We start from the raw sequence: 25,531 nt of genomic DNA on the forward strand, positions 1-25,531 counted from the left end.
AGCAAGATTACATAAAAACAACTGGATTGGAACAGCACAAAGCCTGGTGGAGGGAGGTGGGTCAGGGAAGAGCCAATTTTGGTGCAGATGTGGATGAGGAAATTTTCCCAGGGAATAATTCATGCTTCTTGGTTAAAAATACAACAAACAGGCATATTTAGGTACCTGATATTTATGAGTGTGTGAATGTGATGCAGCTTGATTGAATTCAAGGGGACTGTTAGACCTTGGTGGAGGTTAGCGCTCTGCAGACTGCCTTTCTGTTTTTGAGCTGCTTGCAATGCCAAATTGAGGACACTTATATGAAGACATTTTCAAAGCTCTTTCAGTGAGTCCAGCCCGAGTTTCAATTAGTGCACATATGAAATCGCTCTTGTTTCCCCATGACAGCCACTTAAACAAATGCAAGTACAGACAGAAATAATTTCTCCTGGGATCTATCTATTTTTCTGACTCTTTAAAAAAAAAAAATCACACTCTTAACCTAACTGTCAATTATTTAATGGGTGTGTGCATGTTGTGATCTATGTTCTATCAATTAACAGGAAAAACCCACTCGCCATGTAAAGGCACCGAGCAGTTGTTAACCACCATTAATACGGCAGCGAAAACGAGTGGTGAAGACAAGAGAATGACTTCTCCCACCGAGGTTTCAGCCCTGATGAGGGGGACTTTTTGTCAAGTGAGAAACAGAGTCCTGTCATCTCCTGGGTGGAGCTGGGCTACAAAAGGCTAAAATTGGTTTCAAGTGTGAGTAAGTGCCTGGTGCGCCGTCTCTCATCCTGTGATAGATGGGAGGAAGTCCCCGAGGATGGGAGGTTGATTGTAACACGGAGCTGCTAATTGACGACACGGCTGGTATGATGTATGGTGCAGAAAGGACCCACCAAGTTGGAAAAAGAGTGTGAAACTCGACTTTTACAGGCAGATTGGAGTCAATAGCACGAATCTTCGGCTCAACAACAGCTTTCACCGATGAGAAAGGAGTTGTACTTACTCAACTCGTGCCCAAATAAATCTTGTATCAAGTTGACAGGTGCTGCAGGTGCTGACAGGTTTTTGATCTTGTTGAGAGCAAGAACACCGGCTTTACACATGAAGCCACATCCTTTTCTTGTTGCACTGCAACTTCCCATCTTATTAGGGTCATGTCTTGGTGTGTGGTTCACCTTTAAGAACAGTACTTAGTGCTCAGCCTTGCTTACTTGCCCCCGTCTATTTACTCATCAATAAGAGAAGGTCAGACAGGGCAGAAGTTTCCAGCGAGGCTAAATACTATTAGATAAAGGTGAAATGAACTAAGATCAGAGAGCTTAAGTTTCTCCTGATTTCCTCCATTTTCCACCAATGCTAAACTAAAGCAACAATTTCCAGAGGTGAGGCTGAAGTTGCTGTTGCTCCTTGCCACAGTTATTCTCTATTGACTATCTATTAAAAAAGATACACAACGCCACAAATCAATATTGATGATATGATTTCTTTCCCAGTGCTCTGGTGCAATCACTGAGCAAAAACCGTAAGAAAACTTTTAACGTTTTTAAAAATGTTACCTCACAGAAAATCTATTAAAGGTATGTTGAGTGCTGTGGGCATGATCTAAACTTGATATAGATCCTCAAGTTAGCAGTTGAATAAACTGTTGACTGTCCCTTGGCCTTACCTGATCAGTGTCCATTATGTCCGCGAGATCGTTCTCTGACATATTAAGAATGGAGGCCGCGATGGATTTGGCTTTGATCATCGACTTGGCTGAGAGGCCGCCTTTCACTGCCACAGTGTTGGCCTGCCTCAACCTCCTCCTCTTCATCAACTGCTGCTTGACCTCTTGAACGTCTAAAAGTATTTCATTGGCCAGGGCCTGAAGGGGGAGGAGAAGAAGGATTAAAAAGAGAAGAGGATGATGAAATGGATATGGAAAAACAAGAGGGATAGCTCTGCCTGACAGATGAATAAATGAAATTGATCAAGCATGCGCCAGAGAGGCCTAGTACATTATGGAGGAATATTGAGTTTGACACACTCAGATTCTCTTCGGTTTCGCCTCACGCTCCCTTGTAGGAATATGGACCTGAGGGTTTGTTGCCCCGTCGATTGAAAGCTGAGGGAACAGCGCTTTGATATCAAACACACCCCAAGTTTTGCTAAAATCTCCACAAACAGAGAATCATGCATCAGAGAAGGGAAAGACAGTGCGCTACTGAAAATACATTCATTTATTTATTTGCTTGCTGAATGTCTCTCACAGTACAACAGGGCAGCATAACACTGTCAATAATTAAGCTACGAGGGGCTGTTTCAAATGGTGCCCGAGTGAATGGCAAGTGAGACGAGGAAGGCCGGGGATGGCACAGTTGTCTGGCACTAAATGGGAGTTTGCTCTAAATACAGAGAGACAATTAAATGTTAAAACTGCCACTGTACACGAGAAAGTCAATAAAGTAAACTCCCCTTTGCTTCATTTTGAGCTTATTGATCGAGGCAATAATCTTCTGTATCATTCCCCTGTAAGCCCGCTGAAAAGCTGACCTTGGAATAGGTGGTCAGGGGAGAGAAGGCTGGAGACAGGAGAAGTTGCAGTACACACAAACAAACAAACAAAAAGTACAACTTACTCCTGGACATTGCACAATTTAACGAAGTACATTGTGTACACGACATACACAAACGTAAGAAGAAACATGTGAAAGCGATGAACAATGTTGCTTAGCAAAGGACGTCTCAATTTCAAGCATCTTAATTTCATGCAGGTGGATCAACCGCAGTTTAGAAAGGCAGTGGTTGTTCTCACAGGAGAGAGCTGAGGGAGTAGTGGGAGGCCTGCTGCTTAGTGTATATGAGGTTTGCTGCAGTTTGTTTATGGACAAAAAATATACACATGCGGCGCGGAGGCATTCAGAAATTTAAATGAGACAGGACCACAGTATACAAAGCCCACACATATTCAAATAATAAAGTTCAGTAAAAGGTCAAACAATTGTATATATATATATATATAAATTAACTATTGGCAGATTTGAACCCAACAAAAGAATGAAAAGTGTGAAATATCTTCTAAATCCAAGTGAGCAGGTCCAGTTGGCTTTGACTTACTCTCCCGGAGGCCTTGGCTACACCACTGCAGTTTTTCTTTGAAACCGATATTTACCTCTCTGTTTAAAAAACAAAAACAAAACCTCCATCCACATTACCTGTTTTACAAAATATCTGTTCACACGAGAACACAACGACAAACGCTCAGACAAACATGCCGGGCCAGTAGGTGGCGAGAGAGTCTACATCAATGATCCGTCAAACGCCAGAGAACTCCGTGGTCCAAGAAATATTGGTTGAGGCAGAGACCTGTGAATGATCACCATGTGGTGCGGTAATGCTAAATGTAGCAGCAGACTTTTAATTAGACCTAGCAGGGTTAACTAAATATAGAGAAACAGATACATAGCCGTCATTGTTGTTGTTTCTGGTGCATGCTAATGACACAAAGCAACAGTGGGTATGCACGAAGTAAACAGTGACTTCATCATTTCCACTGCACTTTACATGCACACACAGATACACAGAGACCTGCACTTTAGAAAAATCTGTTTTAGTGACATTAGACGCCGCTTGTGTGTGGACGAGAGGCTGAACCACGGAGGAAAGGGTTTGTTTTGTGTAGACAGGGCATAAGCAGCATTAAACTGAATTAAATTAAACTTCAAGTACTGTTAAATAATTTTCACTGGTGGACATCTACTTTATTTCAAAACGACAGATAGAAATTATGACCATAGTCCATTTCCTGATAAGGGAAAGAAGCTTTAGCTCTTTTTGGGTGATCTGAGCGCTGTGTTTACCCTTAAGGAATACACAGCTCATTAACCAACAGTCTTTTATTTACAGCCTAATAGATATTCACTGTCACTGGTCGAGGGCTGTGCTCAATTGACCTAAACCCAGCATTTGGAATAATCCAGACAGAGATTAATGGGTGAATTCATCACTCATTCTCAGTGCTGGAAAGGACAAAAAAGGGAGGGGGGGTACATAACCAAACACACACACACACACACACACACACACACACACACACACACACACACACACACACACACACACACACACACACACACACACACACACACACACACACACACACACACACACACACACACACACACACACACACACACACACACACAGCCACAGCCACAGCCACAGCACTCACACAAGCTATTCAAATACAGTGAGTGTGTGTCTGTTTGTGTTAAGAGCTCTTAGCCAGGCTCGTACCACAATCACTACAGCCAGAGGGCCAATTTAGACAGGATGAGGATTAGGGCATGGAGATGGGGATCAAATGAGCAGCTAAAAAACATCCTCTTTGATAACTTGCCTCTTCTGAAGCTCTTCACACACATGACGAAACAAAGGGCCATTCAAAAACATTAAGAGCAGAAAGGGAGGAAATAAATGCTCTGATTTCGTTAGATTATGCGGGCACCATTGAAATGACTGTCCCCTAAATCTTGGTGTGAGATGGGTCATAATGCAAAACTCTTTGGAAGGTATAAATTATGACTTTAAGGTAATCACATGCAAACATGTTGTTACACTATTGCTATCCAAGAAATTAAAAACAATTTTTAATCAAAAACAATTTCACTTTTCATTGGGGATGAGAAACCAAAATATTCTGTGTAAAAGAAGTACCTAGAAAGTGTGTGCATGTTCATGTTCATGTGTGTGTGTGTGTGTGTGTGTGTGGAGTAGTCACTACATGCAGGGCCACTGTTTAGCAGTTCAACAGCAGTGCTTACAGCCTGGGGCGTGTGCAGGGGCCAAAAGGGTTTGCTGGCACACACAAAAAAAAAGTCTCCATACACACATAAACAAGAAGGCACAAAGAACCCAACAAAAAAAAAAGAAACCCAGCTCATAAAGACACACACACACACACACACACACACACACACACACACACACACACACACACACACACACACACACACACACACACACACACACACACACACACACACACACACACACACACACACACACACACACACACAGCCCTCCGGTCCTGATCAATACATGACAAGAGTAAATCTCCTCTGGACGTCAGGCAGTCCAATCAAAGGGCTTGGTGTTCTTATAGGGGATCACAAGAGCTAAGGGGAGACAAACAATGATGTGAATCCTCGACAACAACACAATGGCCCCACCAGCCTAGGGTTATGGGAATGGAGGAAAGGAGTAAAACGATTGTGAATTGTATTTCTATGCATGTGTGTTTTCGCATATAATGCAGCTTCTATTTTTGGTTGCAGCTAGATTTGCATGATCTCTTTCACACATGGTTTCACTGTGTGAAATCAGCGGAATCTGAGGCAGGAACAGGAAGTGGACGATAATACACATCCAATGCCCCTGTAGTTCTTTGCAGATGCAAAATGAACCATACAAGGACAATAATTGTTCAAGTAAATTTGTATATTTCTGGCAATTGTAGACAAAACGATTGCATACGGCATCTAAACTGTCGTAATCTTCCATTTGATTAATGCGTGTGTGCAAATACACTGCTGCCACTATCTATCCCTGCCAAGCTCTTTCCTGCTTTGACAGACAGCCGTCAGATGAACCATGTTGATGGACAGACTTTATCAGTCTTTGCCAGACACACAAAGACTGACACAGACACACAAACACACCTCAGGGTGATGGATTAGGCCTACACAAAGACAATAGTGCCCATTCCCATTGGGCACACAGCAGTCTCACAGTAATGCCTTGTGTCACACTGTGCACTTGCATTATGGCACATATACACATCCATTCACCTTCTGACATTTATAGAAGAAACAGTTATGGTAGAAGGCTGAGCAAGGTTATACTAACGTCATTCCTCCAAGACATATCCCAGAGATGCTTCTGGGGGATCCTAGGGCTTCCCCAGGCCAGCTGGAATGTGTAACGCCACCAAAGTGTACTGGCACAGAGTGTCTGAACTTTCTAAACTGGTTCCTTTCAATTTGAAGCTGCAATGGTTGGTGGATACTTAATGGTTATCAAAATGGCAGCTCTAACCGTTAGGGTTCATTAGCTTCATGATCACAGTTATGGTTTCGAATAACATCAGAAAGGAAAACTGAGAATCTTGTCTTGAGACGTTGCTCACTCCTCCCCACAAAAGTGGAAATCTCTTAAATCATTGCTGTCAACGCAAGTTCACTTGTTTCTGGCTTCAGAGGTGCTGATTTACATGCTGCCATTCTATTCTTAAAAATACAGCTGACTTAAGATATAGTCACTGCTCTCTGGCCATTTGGTTCCAATCCAATTTCCTGAGTCGCTCCCAGAAGTCCAATGTTAACAATTCACATGTAGTTTGGATTGTCCCCCGTCCTCCATGTGACATTGAAAATGTGTGATGCTGTGAAATCCCAACAATATCCACAGATGTCAGTGTAGGATTGTGACTCATTTTCCCCTGGAAGCTTTTCACTACCGAGCATTCCAACTACATTGGTGACAGCTTCCACTCTCTGTTTGAAAGTTTGACAGATGGACCTATAAGGCCATTTAAAGTGCTTCTTCATGGGATACCTAAGTCCAGAGTTTTTACTTCTGCACAAAATGCAGACCCAATAATCCCTCTGAAATCTAAATACAGATATACTATTAACGAGTGCACAAAGGTGGGAGACAATCTATGTCCCATGAGCACGTTTTTTTACAGAGGTGAGCATACCAGTACCCCCACCTCCACATTTTGCCCAATTATCCAAAGATCACTCAAAAAAATTAACTTGGAGTTGGTCCTCCCACACAAAATCACAGGTGAAGATCTTGCAGGCAGATAATACCTTACTGGTTTAAGACGAGTGAAATTATTCTTGGCCTTTGAACCCTTGCCTCCATTATACAGTACCTTGATGAAAGAATGAAGCTGTTCCAGCTGAGAGTAGACAAAGCCTAGCTGTCTCTGCAGCCTGTCCAAAGCATGGGAACTCTTTTGGGTCAACCCTTCCATTTGCTCAGCGGCCGTCTGGTCCAATGCAGCCAAAGCCTTCTCACTGGCTCCTAAGCGCGCCTGTAGGGCATGTATGCGCTGATCCTGTAAAGATAAACAGCAGCGGGTCAGCAGTCAGAAAAATAAACAGATCAGCCACAACATCAAAGCTGGTCACTGACTTTAATGTTGAGGCTGACTGGTTAATATCCATGGTCTGTTTTGGAACATTTAATTTCTGATCTTAAACCTATTCTGTAGGTTTATTTATTTTAGTTTTACAACTTGAAAAATAGTTTTGTTTATTTTAATAACTGGAGAGTAAGGATTTAATGCACGGAAATGGCATTTTCTAAAACCCTGTCCCAAATATGTTCTTGCAATTACTGACATACAGTGAAATATGATTTAATGCGATGACAAATAAAATGTACACATATGCTGTATAATGGGACAATACACAGGTACTATAGAGTAAATTATACGTGATACTGAAGATATAAGTGCAAAAAACAACCTGTTGAGAACAAAATTTAAGTTTTCCAAAACACTGCAGTAAACATTTCAAATAATCCAAATCCTCTGATAAAGGTGAGACCAGCAGATTAGTGGTGACAAACCTTTTTTTCCAGCTCTTCCTTCAGTTTTGTGCTGGAGGCCTCATGCTGGGTTTTCTCTGTGGTTGCAACATTCAATCTTCTCTTGAGGGATTCGATCAGGGCCTTCCTGTTATTGGCCTCTTCCGATAAAGTTTTCACCTGGAAAGGTAGCCAAAGCCAAATTTGTTATTTTAAATGAGACACTCAAGCTACATATTTATCTTAAATGTTATTCCTTAGACTCAGCAGTCCCTGTCGTCACCCAGGAGACACAATCGCTAGGCTTTAAGAAATATTGAATAATATTGAACACGACACCTTCTTTCCTCTGTCAAACTATCAAAGAGCATCAAACTAATCGGATGCCATGATGACAGAATCCGCTGCGTGTACCTTCTTCTCCAGCTCCTCCACTTGTCCTCTGTAACTTTTCTCCATCTCCTGCAGGAACTTCAGTCTCGTCTTCATGTCCTCCACCAGCTGCCTTTTCATGTGCACATCTCGCTCCGTGTGGCTCGCCCTGAAAACATTAATGTGTGTGAATTCTACAACGATATCTATATTTGTCCAAAGGCACACTCACATACAGCAGAACAGCCCCTATCACACAAACACACACACACACACAGACACACACGAAGCTGGCAGGCACAGTGTCCCCATGCAGTGCATCAGGCATGACAGCTCATTATGACAACTAAATACACTGGCATGCTGTTTGGGTAAATGGAGGGGGGGGTGAAATAAGGATGCATATATAATTCTAACTGGCATATATTAGAACAAGTGCTCTTGCGAGGAATGCCGCTCTGAGTGTGACTGGGGAGTCCTTTTTGACAAACGACATTTAGAATCAGCAGTGACACAACTTGTAACACTGCAATCAAGTATTTAAATATTTATTATTTTTGGACCAGTCACATTTAAAAACACATCAGCAAGGGAACTTGGTTTGGGAGAGACTGATTATGAAGGGAATATACTCTCGTTTGTGTTTTTGTACTGTGCAGATTATAGTTCCCTACACAGAGACATGGCCGTATTGTAAATGTTCATATCTGTTGCAGAAATGCAGCACGTGTCACTTCCTGTATTGATAATCTGCTGTATAGACATGTTTAATATTCCAGCATTCGGCACAGCTATATTATGGTGACGCCTGGTTTTAAATTGGCACAGTACGTTAGCATGTTTTATTCTGTTTTCATAAAAGGCAAATATGAGGCCTTTCTATACCTTGGGGAATCGGAACAAATAGAATAAAGATCATAAGGATGCACTTAATTAAAAGGCTTCTCTATTTTTTATTTATTTCAAAGATGAAGTGGATTTTCCATCTCCCAAACGCATCAGGGCTTGTGTGTTTTTAAATAAACAGATGACGCAACACTGGAGCAAATGCTTTCGTGTAAGTAAATGTCCCTGTCTCCCTAGGTGGATGAACGCCTGAGGGCAGACTGGCTAAATAAATGTGAGCTTGTCCTATTGGAGTGACATTAAATTAAATGAGAGAGGAGACTAGCCTGGGGACTTTGGGGGAAGTAGCGCTGGTTGGTTACCCCATGGATTTGGCCATTAATGAGAAAACCCATATTGAACCTTTCAGATGACTGTCTGGTGTTGACTTAAAGACAGAGAGCAGCAATAAGAGCCCCAGCAGCTCCCCTTGCCCCAGTGCTAATGGCAATTAAATCGACAACATTTATTTTAGATGTTCTCTTCTTCTGCACCCCAAAAAGAATAGAGGATAAAAAAGAATGAGGGATACAGGGTGCTTCTGCTGTAGCGTAGCCTGTGATCTCTATTTATGAGTGTTAGTGGAAAGAGAGAAAGAACTCGAACTTTATCCCGATCACTCACACGTTTGTTCCCTTTGTTCTGCGCTTGTTGGCGATATTGTTCATCAAACATGCGTGTATTGTAATGATAACAGTCAGTGGTCTGAAGTGTGTGAGCTTGTGAGGGAGCGAGAGCACACATTTCTGTGTATGTTGTTAAGAATGAAGCGCGGGTGGACGTTTCATGTGGCTGATAGACAACAGTGCTAAAGATGAAAGAAGCAGCTTCATAAATAAGGCAGGGCCATAGTGCCGGATATTGACTGAGGACATGCCGGTGTACTTTGAAATTCATTTCTTTTTTTCCCCCTTCTCTTCTTTAAGGCGAAGCAGCCTTGCTCCCTGTGTGTGTGCTGAGATGTATATTTCAGAGATGTCTAGACATGCCTTTCATTCTGAGAAGGGGTCCCTCCATGGAGGCAAATGGAGTGGAAGGGTAGAAGAGATGGTGAGTTACGTGTGTGTGTGCGTGCGTGTGTGTGAGTGTGTGACAAGAGCCTGAGGAGAGACTGAGGCTGTCGTGGAAACTCAGCCGAGGGATGTTCACTCTGTCTGACTGTGATCCACTGGTTTTGGTCACACACAAACACATACCCACTGTGATTGTACACATGCCCTGGATGCATTATTGAGAGCGGCAGGCAGAGGACACAGCATACTAGACAAAGAGAGGGAGAGGGAGAGAAGCCAAGTCGTTCTTTGGCCCTTTCCTTCGGTTGAAAGATGAGATACTAATGCAGAATGATGATGTACGCCTTGCACAACACTTCTCAAAACTCAACATTTTCCCTGAGTGAATTGTTTATAGCTATACATTCTGACTGTGTAATGCAGCAAGTGCTACAGTCGGTGAACCATGTAACTCATTAGGGCTTGTGGCCCACAGGCCAGAGCGATGCTGTGTGGGTTTTAGTGTCATGGGCCAAAATGGTCCCTCCTGCGGCACACAAACAATCAATACACTGCTTTGATCAGCACTCCACCTCAGCTACCCACATATGCAACACCACACTACATGACACACAAGACACCCACATGCACACATATGCATGCACACTAATTTCTTCAGTCGTTTTTATATACTCACTCATGAGAATATGCATAATTTGACAAATGATTCATGCAGAGGAGAGACATGCATAAATGGAGTGCAGCAGACAGAGTGCTGCCACAGGGTGGAATCAAACACTGCAGATGAGAGCTGCACAGAATGTGCAAACATGCAGACGGAGACACGGTGAGATGGGAAGACAAAGACGGAGAGATGGGTGAAGAAAAAAAAAAAAAGGCGAAGTAAGAGACATACAGCAGAGCATCAGTAAGAACGAAAAGCAAAGAAAAAGAAGTCATATTAATGAAGAGAAAGGTGTGAAACTAACTTGTCCTGCAGCTGGCGGAGCTTGTCCTCCTTCTCCTGGAGTTGGCCTCGCAGGGCTTTGTTAGCTGCCACCTGCCTTGTGACCTCCGCACTTGCACTCTGGGGGAAGGGCACACGGCGCGTGTTTGTTAATGTGTTTGTATATGACAGGGGGTGGAGAAGGATTTCGCGACACCACTGATGACAGGTCATGCACAGCATGTTTCCTCATTATAGCTACAGCGGGAGGGTGCAAGGTGCTAAAAGAGGTTAAGAGGAAAGCTGTATTTATAAACGTGGAATGGATAAGGGGAGTAATTAGGAAAAATAACAATTTGCAGAAATATTCTACTACATTTATTTTAATGGTGATTTGCTTATCAAATAAATAACTAATTGTGATAACATAAAAATGTTTTTGCATTTCAATACATCAAAAATAATTGGACATTTCTTAGACATTAATGATGCGAACACTGTATTTAAACTAGTATTACAGTGAAGGTTTTTGAAAAATAAACCACTTCTATGCTTTGCTCTTTGCTTCATGAGCAACAGAGACATATGGCGCATGACGACAGGCTGGCTTCTGATCATAACACTGATGGATATTTGAACGTGCATGTTCACTTTGGTTTAAAGGGCCCCATATCCCTTGTGGGAAGTGCAGCAGTACAAGCTTTTGACAATGCGCTCACTCAGTTTGTGCACCCCCACAGCGCATCCCTCACCTCACCCTCTTGGTGTCACCCGACATGACTTCTGCGGCTGTGTGTAACGACAGCAGCAATCTGCTTGGTGACACTGACGAGCTGGCTGTGGAGAGGGTGATAACGCTGTGGTACCACTCACACCTTATTCCCTGTGATGTAGGGCACGTCTCTACTGTTATTCCTCATTTCTCATCTGCCTGACAGGTGCTTCGTAATAAGATCAAATGATAAGAAATGCTAATTCATGTTGAAATCACATGCAATTTCAGGTGATGTCAAGTGTAAATTGAAAGGCTCAAGAAGAATCTGTGTTTTTTTTTTTTTTTATGCATCATGATTTGAAAGTAAAACCTTGAGAGTGTTTCTTTCAGAGAGTCTTAACTCCTCAAGGACTGCAGGGTATTCAAACCAGGGAGATCTTAAAGTGACTCAGAAATATTGATATATGAAAAAAATACCAGGGGAAAAACATAAATGCATGTGTAATCCAGTAGTTTGTGGTATTGCATAGTAAGTAAGAAAACAGCAACAAAAAGAAAACAAATTAAAAAACTACACATCTTGTTTTCTTCCTTTTGTTCACAAACCACTGTAAATATAAATGTCAATATAAGTATAGCGTTTCATAATTTTTTTTGGGCCAAATAGAATGAATAAATGTTCCAGTTATTCATTGTATTAACCACTCAAGCTTCATAGTGCACAAAATTGGAAAATGAACACAATCTTTAATACCATCATCCTATTAAGAGCTTTATCTCATAAGGCGTGTACAAAGCCTGGAGGAAATTCATTACCGCTGGAGCTCTATTTGTGAGAAACAAGTCTTAGACCAACTAACCTTAAGTCTAGCTTGGAGTTGTTTGACTTCCGCCTCCAGGGCCTGGGGGGCCGGGTTAGCTGGGGAGGGTATGGTTCTGCCCTGGCAGGAGCACTCTGCGCTTACAGGTGCTGGAGGAGGTGGTGCGGTTTGCTGAGGGAAAGTGATCTGCCTCCACTGCTCCAGCTCCATCTCCAGAACCTTTTTCTGCTGCTCCACACCGGCCAGGTCGGAGGTCAGCTTCTGCAGATTGACCGACAGACACAATTGGTTGGCTATAGGCTACTAGTGATGATAGCACGGAAAAGAATACAAGCTTTTCCAAATAGTGATGGGAGATATGATACTGATATTGCCAAACCTGGCTTTCTCTGCTGTCCTATACAGAAATGTATTACTGTTGTAAGAAAGAAATCCTCTAACTTATACAAGTCTTACATGAATAAGATAAAGGCAGAGAAAACCTAATAATATGTCTGAAGTAGTGTATGCGGTAACCATGGCAGATCGATGGGCTCTGCTTTAATATCACCTCTGTGAAAGAAAAACGCCTTTTTATGCTAATTAGAAAACACATGATACTGCTGCTCAGTCAACAGGGCCTAATTCTCACAGTGATTGGCATGCATAATAAAGTCGTCCTGCAGAATCCCAGAGCGCTTTGGGACAGAGGGAGTTCAGCATTTGGTGAGTGGTTGGATTTAGAGTGATGAAGGATAATGGCACTAGTTGATCATAGACAACGTACAGTGTATCGATGATTTTCAACATAAGCGTCTGAGGTGAACACTTTTAACCACACGTGTGCGGTGGAGCAAAAAAAACAACAATCTCTTTGTCTCTTTATTAAGAAAATATGAGGCAGAAAAACATCTCTGTAATTTTGGTTCAATACTACCACAATTAGCTGATCTGGTGTCATATCAAACATCAAGAATGCTTAATGGCACAAATAGGAGACATGATACATGAAGATGTATGCTGCACTCATGGGGTAAATACTGGAACACACGCAGAGCCACACACATACACACCCACAGCCCAGTGAAACCGCAGATTCCCAGGGGTTTGCTCTCTGCTCTGCATACATGGAGGTTATTGATATCTGGTTGCTGGCTGACACCTTTTAATAGAATCCCTCTTGTTTTAGGTTTCCTCTGTTCTGCTGAAGACGCACATGCCATATCCCCAGGGAGGGCGGGGGGGGAGTAGGTGTAGAGAGTGAAAAGTGAGGCGATGGCTGCAGTGGCAGTGGTGCACGGATTAAGAGTGGCATTGATGACACTTCCTGTAAGACAGGCTCTGATTTTGTGGGCCATTTTCGGCCCCGGTGAGAGATGACACTGACATGGACAGATATACTGGTGGTCCATTAGGCTGGAAGAGAGGACAGCTCTCTAGCCGTCTCTCTTTTCTAAAAGAGCGACAGCTGCACAGCTGCACAGAGCTTTTCTTTAAAAGTGTCTGTGGCAGTCAGTGAGGCCGAGACTGGAGCTGCTGGAGTTAGCACTTTTAAAAATTAGCTCTCTCTCTAGCAACATGTTTTGTATAACCTGTTTTATTACCGAGCGTAGTCTTGCTTTATATTTTTAACAGATGCCAGGTTCACTTCCACTGCCTCAGCTCCTCTTATAGAAACTTCTCTACCGAATATTAACTTTTTATCAACAACCAAAAAAAGAGGGAGTGGGAATACCACTGTTTTCAGATATAGTTTTCCCAGCACTCAACAACAGCCTGTTATCACTGTGACGGTCCACAGGCTCTGTCCAGAGTTCTGATTGATTATTTATTTTTATCGTCTTTATTTCATTTAGTATTATTGACTTTTTTTTCTTGTTTGTATTTTGTATTGTTTTGTCTTGAGAAGCACTTTGGGGTAAAGGAAGGGTACCATGTAATAAAGTTTACTCAAGTTACTGTGCCAACTCCTTAGTCACTTTGTATTCCTCCTGTTGGCCAGACCTTCTATGTGGTATGTGCTGCAACTGTCATTAAAATGTAAATAGTCTGGAGCTTTTTAGGTTTAGTCTGTGATGTCTGATGCACTCCCTAATCCTGCGATAATCCCGGCGCTTTACATGTTAAAGGAGGGGAGGACATTCCACACTTAAAGAGATAAAGTTGGTTAAATTGGGGGAGACGGCAGCCCAGTGCATCGAAGAGTGAGGCAAATGGCAGAGTACCGATAATGAGTGAGGTTGATAATCCAAGCAACCAAAGGAGCCGGTATTTATATGATATGCGTGACATTTCTACGAGGAGGGTACACTTCACCTGTCACCTGAGCTTTTTAAGCTTCTTATTACACATTAAAGGATGAATTCCAGCTGATACAAATTAGGCCTCATTTTCAAAGGTTTCCGCCTGTATTTAAATCCTAATGATAATATTAAAATCAGGGAATATTTGCAATAATAATCCCGACATAAAACATGAGTGGTCACATGAGCTGACATGTTTTCAACAGACTTTAATACACCTTATCTTCAGGAGAAAATTAGAGTAAATATTTGAAACATCCATGATAGATCATAGACTGACTTGATGAGGGATCATTACTGGTCATTCACTTCCAGTTTTAATTTATATATCAACTATTGCATTCGGTTATTGAGATATTTAAATGCTCACAATCCAAACTCATAGAAAGAACACAAGAACAGGGGAATAGAAAAGGAAAATAAGGGAAAGCAAATAAGAATGGAAGGAATAAGGAAATAAGGATTTGAGCTGGTAGGAGACAAGGAAGGAAGCAACAAGGGAAGGACAGAATGGCCAAAGGATCAGGAGACAGAGCAACACAAACAAGTTTCTGTGAAACTGCCATGCTACTTCTCACATGATGGCCCCTGTGGAGGCTGTCCTAAGCCAATTACAAGCAGAGAGTTTTAGTTAGAGAGTTGGCCCGGACCGGCTGGAACGAGCCCAAAGTCCATCACCTCTTGCCCTTTCCAGAGAGGGCAACAAGACCTGGCTTTGGCCAGTCGGTTGGCTGAAACTTTCTCTGGAGGAGTGGCATTAATACTGCACAAGGAAAGAGGAAACAAAAAGGAAGACAACAATTCCCCCTCTGTCCACACAGTCACACAACAGTCTGTTTTGTGTGTGTGTTTGTGTGTGTGTGTGTGTGTGTGTGTGTTTCTGTGCCTCTACTGCTGTGTCTGAGTCTAAGGTCTCGCTGGGCCTCTGCAATCAGATGCCCGGGTAGGAGCACAAGGGCCACTTCCTAGGTAGCAACACTATGAGGGCTGCACTCATGACCCGTGTGTACAAGTGCAATATACTTTATCTGTACTATTCCACACAGTAAATATACAGACAAACAGACACATGCACCTAATCAGGTGTCCAGTGCACCTCCACTGGCTGCTGCTATGTCTGAATCCACCAAGTCTCCTGCCTCCTATCGGATTAACGACTCTGTCTGTCTCTGTGTTGGTGTGTGTATTTGTATGTGTGTGTGTGTGTGTGTGTGTACATATGTTGGTGTCTACAAGGAGGCCCTGACAGGACAGATACTGTTTAGGGGGCAAAGTGCTTGGTGTTTTATTTATAATCTATACCAAGTCTAAGAGTTTCCTACCTGGAGGCAGGTACTAAATAACTCAATGGGCGTATGGCACTGGACTCAGTCACCTTGTATTTGTCTGTTCACACAAGTGCATGGATTTGAAGAAATGTAACAGCTAGTGACACAGATTGTTTTGGAGAACTGGCTCACTGAAACATTCAGCAGGATGAGACAACAGCCGAGTCGGAGAGGGAGAGAGAGATTCTCCCTCTCTCTCCTGCTCTGTGGTGCTGACCTCCACAGGCGAGGGTAGGCCTGTCAGCCACACTTATTAAGCATGATAAGGGCAGCTGCACTCTCAGCTCATAGCAAATACTAGAGAACCAGAAAAATAAAGACAAAGAGAGACAAATAAGAAACTTCCCAATGCTTACAACAGGCTTTCCTCTTTACTCCTCTCCCTGGTTTTTCTCCCCAGTAAGTTACCTGTGTGAGCTGCTTTCTGCTGCCGAGTTTCTCAGTGAGGGAGTTGAGTCGTGCCATGATCTTCTCATTGGCCCTCCGCAGCTCTTTGGCTGAAAGCACAGCATCTTTCCTGGCACCTTGCAGTATGTCAATGTGACGCTGTAGGGACTCTACGCGCTGCTGCAGAGCAGAGGAGGAGGAGCAGCGCTGGGTCCTCAGCATCCTCTTCCTCCTCCACCTCCTTTTCTCTCCTCTCGTCCCTCGTTCCCAGGGCTCATGCTGTTTATCGTCTAACAGGAGGAAGTACATGCAGGCGCCTCAGAGTTGACAAGAGCACAGGAAAACTCCAAATCCCTATTTAGAAGCTACTGCTGGGATTTAACAGCCGTGTGTGAAGGAGTCTTTGTGAATGCTACAATGAAAACTGAGATATATTTAACAACTTGAATGATTTACATTTTCCATTTATACCCACTTGAGGAGTGTCAGATTCTCGCGAAAAAATAACAAAACAACAAAGCTTGTTAACTTCTGAAATACTTGTTTCTGATCGACAGCATACATGGATTGAATGTTTATCCAGCTTCAGTTAATAGTTGATTAGATTTTTTGTAGTTTTGCATTGGTACGAAAAAGGAAAAACGTCTCTTACCTCGGGCAGGAACATTGGGTTGTTTTCTGTGAGATCCTGCTTCTGGTGCTTCTGAGATCAGTGAACACCTGTAGGACTACAAGGAGCAGCAGAGTCAGAGACAGTTATGAAAAGCAGCTGTTTTAATGTAACACAACCGGTTGACATGTTACGCTTCCTGAGACGCGGCTCATAATGACACTGTGATCACAGTGTGTGCTCAGTTTAACGCGACAAGACAAATCACCCTGTGCTTTAATAATTCACCTGAGCGTGTTCGACTGACTTGATGTTAAACGCCTCGTAGCACAGTTATTACTTCTGACAGATGCTTGCAAATGCCGCCTTTGTTCAATCAGTCTGAGAGCTCAGATTCACTCCTACAGGATGACGAGTGTGTGTGTGCGAGTGTGTAATCATTTACACTCATAAGTGCCGATGCAAGACGCTACGGAACTTCACCGTTGTTTGTAGTGACATCAAAGAACACTCCCCTACCCCCTGTCCTCTCTGCCTGTTTCCTTTGAACAGGGTCAGATAGGATTTGATCAGTGCCAGGTTTGATCAAACAGTGCCATGTGGAGAGGAGCAGCGAGATGAAACCTTTGGTTTGTGACATGGCGCGGCGTGAGGGGCCGGGGCTGTCATAGCGATGAGCCCGGAGGAGCTGATGGGCACATTTAGCAGATCTGGAGTGGGGAAAACTAAAGGGGATCTGAGACTCGGGGTCCTGACAGCTCCCTAGCAACATTTACAACAGCCTCTTCCTCTCCATCTTCTACCTTGTTCCCTTCCTTCCAAAAAAGAGAAATGGAGAAGAGGAAAGGACAGTGTCTTTAGAAAGGTCCCTGCTTTTTCCTCTCTTCATCTCTCTTCTTGACAGACATATCTCTCTGGGGCTTGGAGCTGCCATGTCCTGCTGTGAAGTGGTTTGATGTGGACAAGAGTAAGGGTCCAGGCCTATTGATTTCATGGTGAGAAAAGGAGACAGAGAAGAAAAGAGCATCTACAACCACACATGAGGAAGACTTTGTGATCGCAGGACTAAAAGGAGAGGACCCTTAAAAGATGCATACATTGGCATGAACGAAACCATGCAACAAAGCGTGATGGTGAAAACAAAAATGTATCATCAGGAAAACATTTAATTGGACAGTTTGCTAAATTGTTTGCGTCATGAAATGTGAGTGACAGAGTTAAAATAGTAAAAAAAAAAATCAAAGACGTTCAGTTAATGTCGTATATGATGAAGTCAAGCATCAAGTATGCACATTTCAGAAGCAGCAACAAATAATTCATTCAGAATTATTGACGGTGGGGCTGGTTAGGTGTTTGTAAAACCCTTGCACGACTGACCAATCATTTTATTTGGACTTAAATGAAATGATTGGCTTGTATCCCTGTCTGTCACAGCCCCTCTGCCTGCCTACACGCAATCCGTCCGTGCTCTCACTGCACATGACCGAGATCTTCACAATCCAGAGGGACACACAAACCGCTCAAGCAGAAACGATTGTCAGACGTTTACGAGCGAGTCACAGAAAAGTCAGCATGTGGCAGTTGTCACACAGTGCACGTTCTTGTGTTTTGGGGGCGCGGCTTTGACGAGCGGGCCAATGGAGTGAGGGTGGTTGTATCTGTAGCGTATTTTTGTAGTGTAGCCTACTATCGCAAGCTTCTCCAGTATGACCTACCCTAGCTTTAACTGATAAACAAAATAGCAGTGCATTGCAAGGGCTACATTTTTAATTACAATGGGGTGATATTAATCCTACAATTTTCTATGATCACAATAATGTAGCTGTACATAAAAGAGCACATAGGAATCTTCTGAATTAAATTACAATAAATGTTGGTTAAATTCTGCTGGTAATTTTGTTTTGTATAATATCTCAACACATCATCTTCACTCATAAATATGGAAACCTTTCCTCCAAATATAATGAATATCACACCACAACCATTTTTAAAGAAATAAATTAGATATTTAGGATCTAGATGTAGTAAATAGTGTACACAGTGCTGATAGAGCTTATGATTATCTAACCAAGAGATTTAAGGATGAGGGCAAACCAACCATTCGGTTTGCATGTTGTCTGCGAGGTACTTTCCCTGAGGGCACACTGTCGAGACTGTCCAAGTACTCCTCGCCGCTGTCACTGTGGAGAAAGGTGAGAGGGGTTATTACAGACCAGAAGTTGAACCCACAGCACTGGTTCTGAAAGTACCACCCTTGAACAAAAAACCAATTTACCATTTATGGTTGATTTAGTTGACATCAGGCAAAAATATGTGCATTTTGCCGCCCCTCCCTCCAACAGAAAATCAATGTCCCATCCAATTTCTGAGCTAGAAGTGTAAATGTGGGTGTAAATTAAGTGAAAAGCTGCAGAGTCGGGTGCTGATAGTGAATGCATCAACATGTATGAGAGCGGCTGTGGCCTTCATTAGCCCTCTGTGTGTGACAGACGTGTGTGAGAGGCACGGCTGAGCGGAGCCAAGCAAAGTTGCATCTGATGGACACACGGTAAGGGCTTCCTGAGGCACACACACACACACACACATCCTCAAATACACACACTAAACACACAGGTTTATTGACAGTGACCTTTGATGTGAAGGTGGAAGCCAGTGACATTTACGCTGGCGGGTTTATTAAGGTGGGGCCTGGGAGAAGCAGCAGAGGTAAAGACCACAGAGAGAGGATATAACTGGAACTTGACAAGACTGGGGGCTAGTTAGGGTTGAACCTGGTCTGGAAGGGGCAGAGGGACTTGCTGATGATAACTAATCACCACCACCAAGACCCCACAACTAAGAAATTATGCATTTTATTAAAAACCTGCTCTTGCTGCTAAGACTTCTAAAGTTTGACTTAAATTAAGCCATGTGAATACAAATTTAAATCAATCTTTTTATTAATTTCAATATATATCGTATTCAGACTGAAATTAACAAATACTATATTCTCTATGATACAGTTAACATGAGGCCAATCAGTCATCAAGAATTAGTGTAACTGTATCCACAGACTATTAAAGTTGTCTCCTGAATGTGCTTCCATATATCATATAGTTAAGAATGCTGTGCTGGCATTTTAAGATGCTTCAGGGGATTTGTGTGTCTGTGCACAGATACTGTACATAAAACACAGATTTGTGCATTAACAGGCTGGATGCAAAACGGTGCAAGTCAAATACAGACATAAACTAAAGAGAAACTTGAATAAGCTACTCAGCTGAGCACATACTGTACCTCCAAGGCCCAAGAGTCTTAAATCCAATCAGGCTCGATGAAATTTCATTCACTCAAAGTAATCAGTCCCCTAGATTTGCCCGATTTTTATCCATAAATATTCATGGATTAATCTCTGGGAGAATGGGGAAAAGTCAGAAAACGCCCCACCTTGTAATGGTAAAGAACCAAAAATGGTAAACAACCAAAATTGAATTGGTTGTTCCCTGACCCATACCACATCCTTCAAACTAGTTTTTGGAAATCCATCCAGTAGTAATTGCATAATGTTGCTTACAACCAAACAAACCAAACCAACAATCCATCAAACAAACAAACAAACAAACAGGGGTGAAAACATAACATCCTAAAGATACGTAAAGGATGCTTCCAAGTAAACAGAGGGAGCCAAGGAGCGAATCACCAAGCTTTTGATTAAATGGAAACATGGTAACCTCTGAACCAGATCCCAAACTCAAAACAACTAATGATAGATTATCTTAAGAAACAAAGGGCCTTGATTTCCTCCAAAACAGTTCCATAAGATTGCATTTTTTAAATTGTCTTTGGTTTTGTCCTTGTCTGTAATTTGCCATCCTCCTGTAATGTAGTGTTCATCAAGAACCTCTGTAATATATAAACAATCATCACCTCCTTCTAACAGAACTACTCAGTGAGATATTCTCTGTACCCCCTGCTTGCCCACAAAACTGATGATCCGCTCAAAATGGTCAGCTTCCTCCAGCAAGCTAAAAAATTCAGAGAGCGAGTCAGAGGCAGCGAGAACTAGAAGGGGGGGAAAAAACAAAGACTTGGCAGTAGCCTTAACGAGTCTGACATCTTTATTTGACACTATTAGGGCCAAAGCTCCTTAGGCAGAAACACTGTATTTCCGGCAGCGCCTACCAGACACACTGCTGGAGGAGACCCCTGCGAGATACGAGACGCAGGAGGCTTTACAGTAACAAATCAGTTGACAGGTGCCTTAAATAAGACAACATCTCAGTTTAGACCCCTATTTCGCAAATCCACTTAGATCCTCCTCTCAGGTAAAGCGTATATTAGACTGCTGCTTATTAGCTACACGGAGAGGCATTAGGAAAGCAGGGCATAGCTGTACCCAGTCCCCGCTAAACAGCCTCACGTGGATAGAGCCGGGGATTAGAGTCAGATGAATTAGTTGGGGAAGAGATGGCGAGTTAGTGGGACAGAGCAAAGAGAGTGGAGAGAGAGAGAGAGAGAGAGAGAGAGAGAGAGAGAGAGAGAGAGAGAAAGAGAGAGAGAGAGAGAGAGGGGCATACGTGGAGAGAAAGTGAAGGGAAATAAATATCAGCCATAGCACTGAGTGTTTGAAATCAAATCATTCCCACCATCACTCAATAAATGTTGGCTCAGTGGCTTTTTTGCATAAAACATACATGAAATAATTACTGTCGATGGTTCTTAATTTAGAGGGCGTTAAACAGCTTGTAGACATCTGGTACTGAGCCGAGTAGGGTCATTCAAAATGCATCTAACTAAATTAAGGCAGGGAGAGGAGAGAGGGTGGGTAAGATGGAAAGGAAGTGTTTGTGTGTGTGTTTGTGTGTGTGTGTGTGTCTGCCTGTTGGTTAGTCTGCGTATGTGTGTTGGGAGCTGGATAGAAGGGTGGCTCGAGGAAATAAGTGTAGCACACACATTTGTGAATAGCCATGCCACTAGATAACAAACAATGACTAGACATGGATGCATTGGCTGCTGCGTGTGTATGGTTGTGTGTGTGTGCGAGTTGAGGTGGTGGGGGGGTGCTTGAAGGTGGGGGCTTGTTACTTGCAAGGGGATCCTTAGCGCTGTCAAGGGGGGGTTAGTGAATGCACAGGACCAGTAAATTAAATCAAACTGCCAAACTGTCAATTTCAAGATAGCGTGACTAGTGCATGAAAATGGCATCACTGGAAGGTATCAAGGCTTCGGCGGCCTCCTTATCCCTTGGCTTTCCTGGCATCGGTTCAACTTTTTGTGGAGAGGTGGCTAATTTTGCATGCAAATTTCAGTCAATAAGCTCCAAGCAAGGCATCCCAGGATATTTCAAAGGATCTGACAGTAGTCTCCCCCCCCGCACCCCCCTCCTCTCTCCTACTCTCTATCATTCTTGCTCACATTCTTCTTTTGGCTTCTGAATACCAACTAGACAGAAGATGAAATTCAATCACCCATTTGCTTACGCTTTGCATATGCACAGTGTCCCCTCGATGCAGCGTGGCCCCCCACCATCCTGCCAACCCACCCTCTCCACTCCTACCACCTAAAAATAATGAGGCGGGAGGCAGGAAGAAGAAGTGTGTCTGTGTGTGTGCGTGTGTATCATTACCTATCTACGCTCATGTCCTCCCACTCATCCTTAGTGGGACTGGGGCTGCGGCCTTGCCAGCTGATGGCTTGATTGGGGCTGACTGCTCGGTGGCTGCGCTGCTGTGGTGGACCTCTGGGCCGAGTTGTTTTGAATTTAACCTTGCCGCTAATGTTGCTAGCGATCCCACCTGCCCGCACTGGCCCTGCCGCATGGTTCCTATAGAAGTCCCTGGCTGCTCTGAGAATCCCCAGCTCCTGTCTCAGCTTCAGCAACTGAGGATGAAGCTTGGTAGCCTCTTTCTGAGATGCAGCCAGCCGGGCTTTTACAGCCATGATCTCGTTGCAGTGCTGCTCCCCCTGGGCCAGGGCCTGGTCCTGGGCTGCCTCTTCACGAGCAGCTTCCTGGGTCCGCAGGCGATCCAGGGAGGCTTGGAGTCTGTGGCAGTTGAGGGCCAAGTCTTTGTTGGCCTCAAGTAAGTGTTCTTTCTCTTCCCTCAGACTCTCTGTCTCCGCGTCCAGGGACTTCATCTTCCACTCCAGCTGCTCAATCTGATGGAATCAGAGAAACATGACGGGCCAGACATTCTAAATTTTTTACTTTGCATATCTGTTATTTTTTTAATTAAAGTCTAAAACACCTTCACATACGACTCTTGAAAACAACATTCAGAGTCAAAGTACATCCTGTTGTTGTTAAGGTGACAATTATTTTGAAAAGGGATAGTGCCCAATTTTACCTGCTTACAGGAGCATGCATAGAGGCTTTGCTCTCCACTGACATTTTCTAACTGGGGTATGTGCCAGCGCATGCAGTTTATGCTCTGTGAAAGGCTGAACCAGTGAGGGGGGTCAACTCTCCCCTCACTGGTTCAGCAAGATCATGGACATCTGACTTGCACCCCCTTACCCTGATCACCCCTAACTAGACAGCAACCAGGAACACTTAGTCTAGTTGTTAGATCTTTGGTGGAGACTGTTTAAGAGAACAGTGGATGCCTGCTGGGTTTGTGCCTCCAGGCAATTTTCCTCTTTTATTTGGCTCTCAGTCGGCCCGCTGGAGAAGCCTCGCACCTTTCAAAAAATATTAGATTGCCATCCCTACTCTTGATAATTCTCTGCTATGAAAGTCAAAGGGTGGGTGGTGTGGGTGGTGGCATATAAACGAATGCAAGCAGGGGTTTTAAAAGAATATGCTACTATACAAAAATGTTGTATTCTCTGCGAACTTAATACACGTTCCTATACTCCACCCCAACAGTTACTATCTGTAGTAACAACTGGAATTGCTTTTAACTTTGAAAAAAACAAAACAACGTCCTAGCTGACTCTTGACTTGGAAATTAGTGAATGACCATCCTTCCAAGAGCGAGAACACTTTCAAATCGTTCTTCATAGAGTAAAACCAAAGTGTTTGAGAGGCATTGTGCTGTAGTTATGGCTCTGTCGGGTTTCTTTTATTGGCAATGACAAGGAACACTTAGTGATGGCATAGTGCTGTACCTTTTTAAACGACTGTTCCATTCGTTCGGCAGAAACAGACGGCTTTTTCGGAGTGCTGCTTTTGACCTGGCGTTCCTCTACCACTTTGTGAAGCAATTCTGCAAAAGGGAACAAAGCTTGTTATTGTGACATGATTTGTCAAACTCGGGCTGCTCAATCAATAGAAGGATGATAAAGAGGGTACATTAAATCAATTAGCATTACTAATGTGTAATTTCCGTCTTAAGGTCCAGGTTCGTCTTCTTTTTTCAATCAAATCAAAAAGGAACACACAGTCCCTACTGCTTAAAGGTCTTGAAAATCTCAAGGCTAAAAACCTACTTCGTGTTTCTAAAATCTTATCAGATAACCTTTTTCAACCAGATTAACAGAAAGGGGTTTTATTTAGTAGCCCACAAGGAAATAGGAAAACACTGTTCAAAAGCACACACACACACACATTGGAACATGCAATGGGCAACCTCTCTCTGGAGATCTTAAACAAACGAAGAGAAGTGCTTGAATCCCTTGTGGACACAAGCCCCAGGCTGCACTGCTTTGTAGTCCACTATGTTTCCCCAGAGGACAACTAATCTCACCAGACTAACATGCTGCCTTATTCTGAGAACTTCAAATGTGGCCTTGGCAAACATATGATTTAGACTTTACAATAACAACAGAATACATGGCAGAGTCAAAGTGTATGGGGATTTGATTTTCACATATTCATGTGCGCATACACAATCCAGTAGGCTTCAGTGTCACCTATGTTTGACATACAGTAGATACACCTGCAGAAGTTGGAATATCTTTCCTGCTCACCTAGATGCAAAGGGCAACACAAAATAATATACAACTCTCTGCCTTTTTATTCTCGCCTGTTAAACATTCATGACAGAACGACCAAAAATAATTTGTACAACGAGGCTGGAAACATTAAATATTCAGGACCTTGACTTTTAGGTCAGTTGATCTTTTGGAGAGCGAGTGGGAAAAAGAGGCCATAGAAGGAGAGAGCAAAGAGAGCGAGGGGTTACGTTGTGAGAGGCTGCTGCTTCTGTGCTTCACATTTGACACTTTGCCCAGGGAATTTTGTTACTTTGAATTAGGCTGTTCTTTTGTCTTTCCAGCATGTCACAGTCAATCAAACGGAGCACCAAATAGGACAGGAGGGCTGCCGTGTTCGCTGGGTACATAACCAGGTTGGGAGACAATTATCCAGCTCCCGGGCCGGTGGCTGGGGAGTTGGCACCTCAACACTACCTTGATAAGAAGACGTGGTGGCTCCCTAGTCACCCACTGTTGGAGGAGGTCCTGGCACTGCGGCATACATTAACGTCCCTCCCACGTCTCCTCATGGGCTGCAGCACAAAGGCCCTGTTCCTTTCATCTGCTGCCTTTCGTTAGTGTGATTCCAGTGTGAGCCATCAACCCGCTATCCCTTTGATCGGGTCACAGAGGTTCTTCAGGAGTAAATGTTGTGGCCGTTCTCAAAGTTTATTTTAAATGACGTTGGGGTTCACTTCCTTTTGTTGGCGAACATGTTGACACAACCG

General features: G+C 43.3%; 1 protein-coding gene across 1 annotated transcript in view; it reads right to left on the minus strand.

Moving 5' to 3' along the window:
* Window positions 1–25,531, minus strand: part of cntln (centlein, centrosomal protein) — an 82,071-nt gene that overhangs the window by 12,993 nt on the left and 43,547 nt on the right. Inside the window, exons 15-25 of the mRNA XM_053419714.1 lie at window positions 23,997–24,094; window positions 22,516–23,045; window positions 19,009–19,090; window positions 16,953–17,028; window positions 16,322–16,590; window positions 12,343–12,564; window positions 10,811–10,908; window positions 7,987–8,113; window positions 7,615–7,752; window positions 6,914–7,099; window positions 1,661–1,858 (exon numbers count right to left, since the gene is read on the minus strand). Of these exons, the coding sequence (XP_053275689.1) occupies window positions 1,661–1,858; window positions 6,914–7,099; window positions 7,615–7,752; window positions 7,987–8,113; window positions 10,811–10,908; window positions 12,343–12,564; window positions 16,322–16,590; window positions 16,953–17,028; window positions 19,009–19,090; window positions 22,516–23,045; window positions 23,997–24,094 (2,024 nt within the window). The remainder of the gene's footprint in view (window positions 1–1,660; window positions 1,859–6,913; window positions 7,100–7,614; window positions 7,753–7,986; window positions 8,114–10,810; window positions 10,909–12,342; window positions 12,565–16,321; window positions 16,591–16,952; window positions 17,029–19,008; window positions 19,091–22,515; window positions 23,046–23,996; window positions 24,095–25,531) is intronic.

The sequence above is a fragment of the Pleuronectes platessa genome, chromosome 3, assembly GCF_947347685.1.
Source record: "Pleuronectes platessa chromosome 3, fPlePla1.1, whole genome shotgun sequence".
NCBI lineage: Eukaryota > Metazoa > Chordata > Actinopteri > Pleuronectiformes > Pleuronectidae > Pleuronectes > Pleuronectes platessa.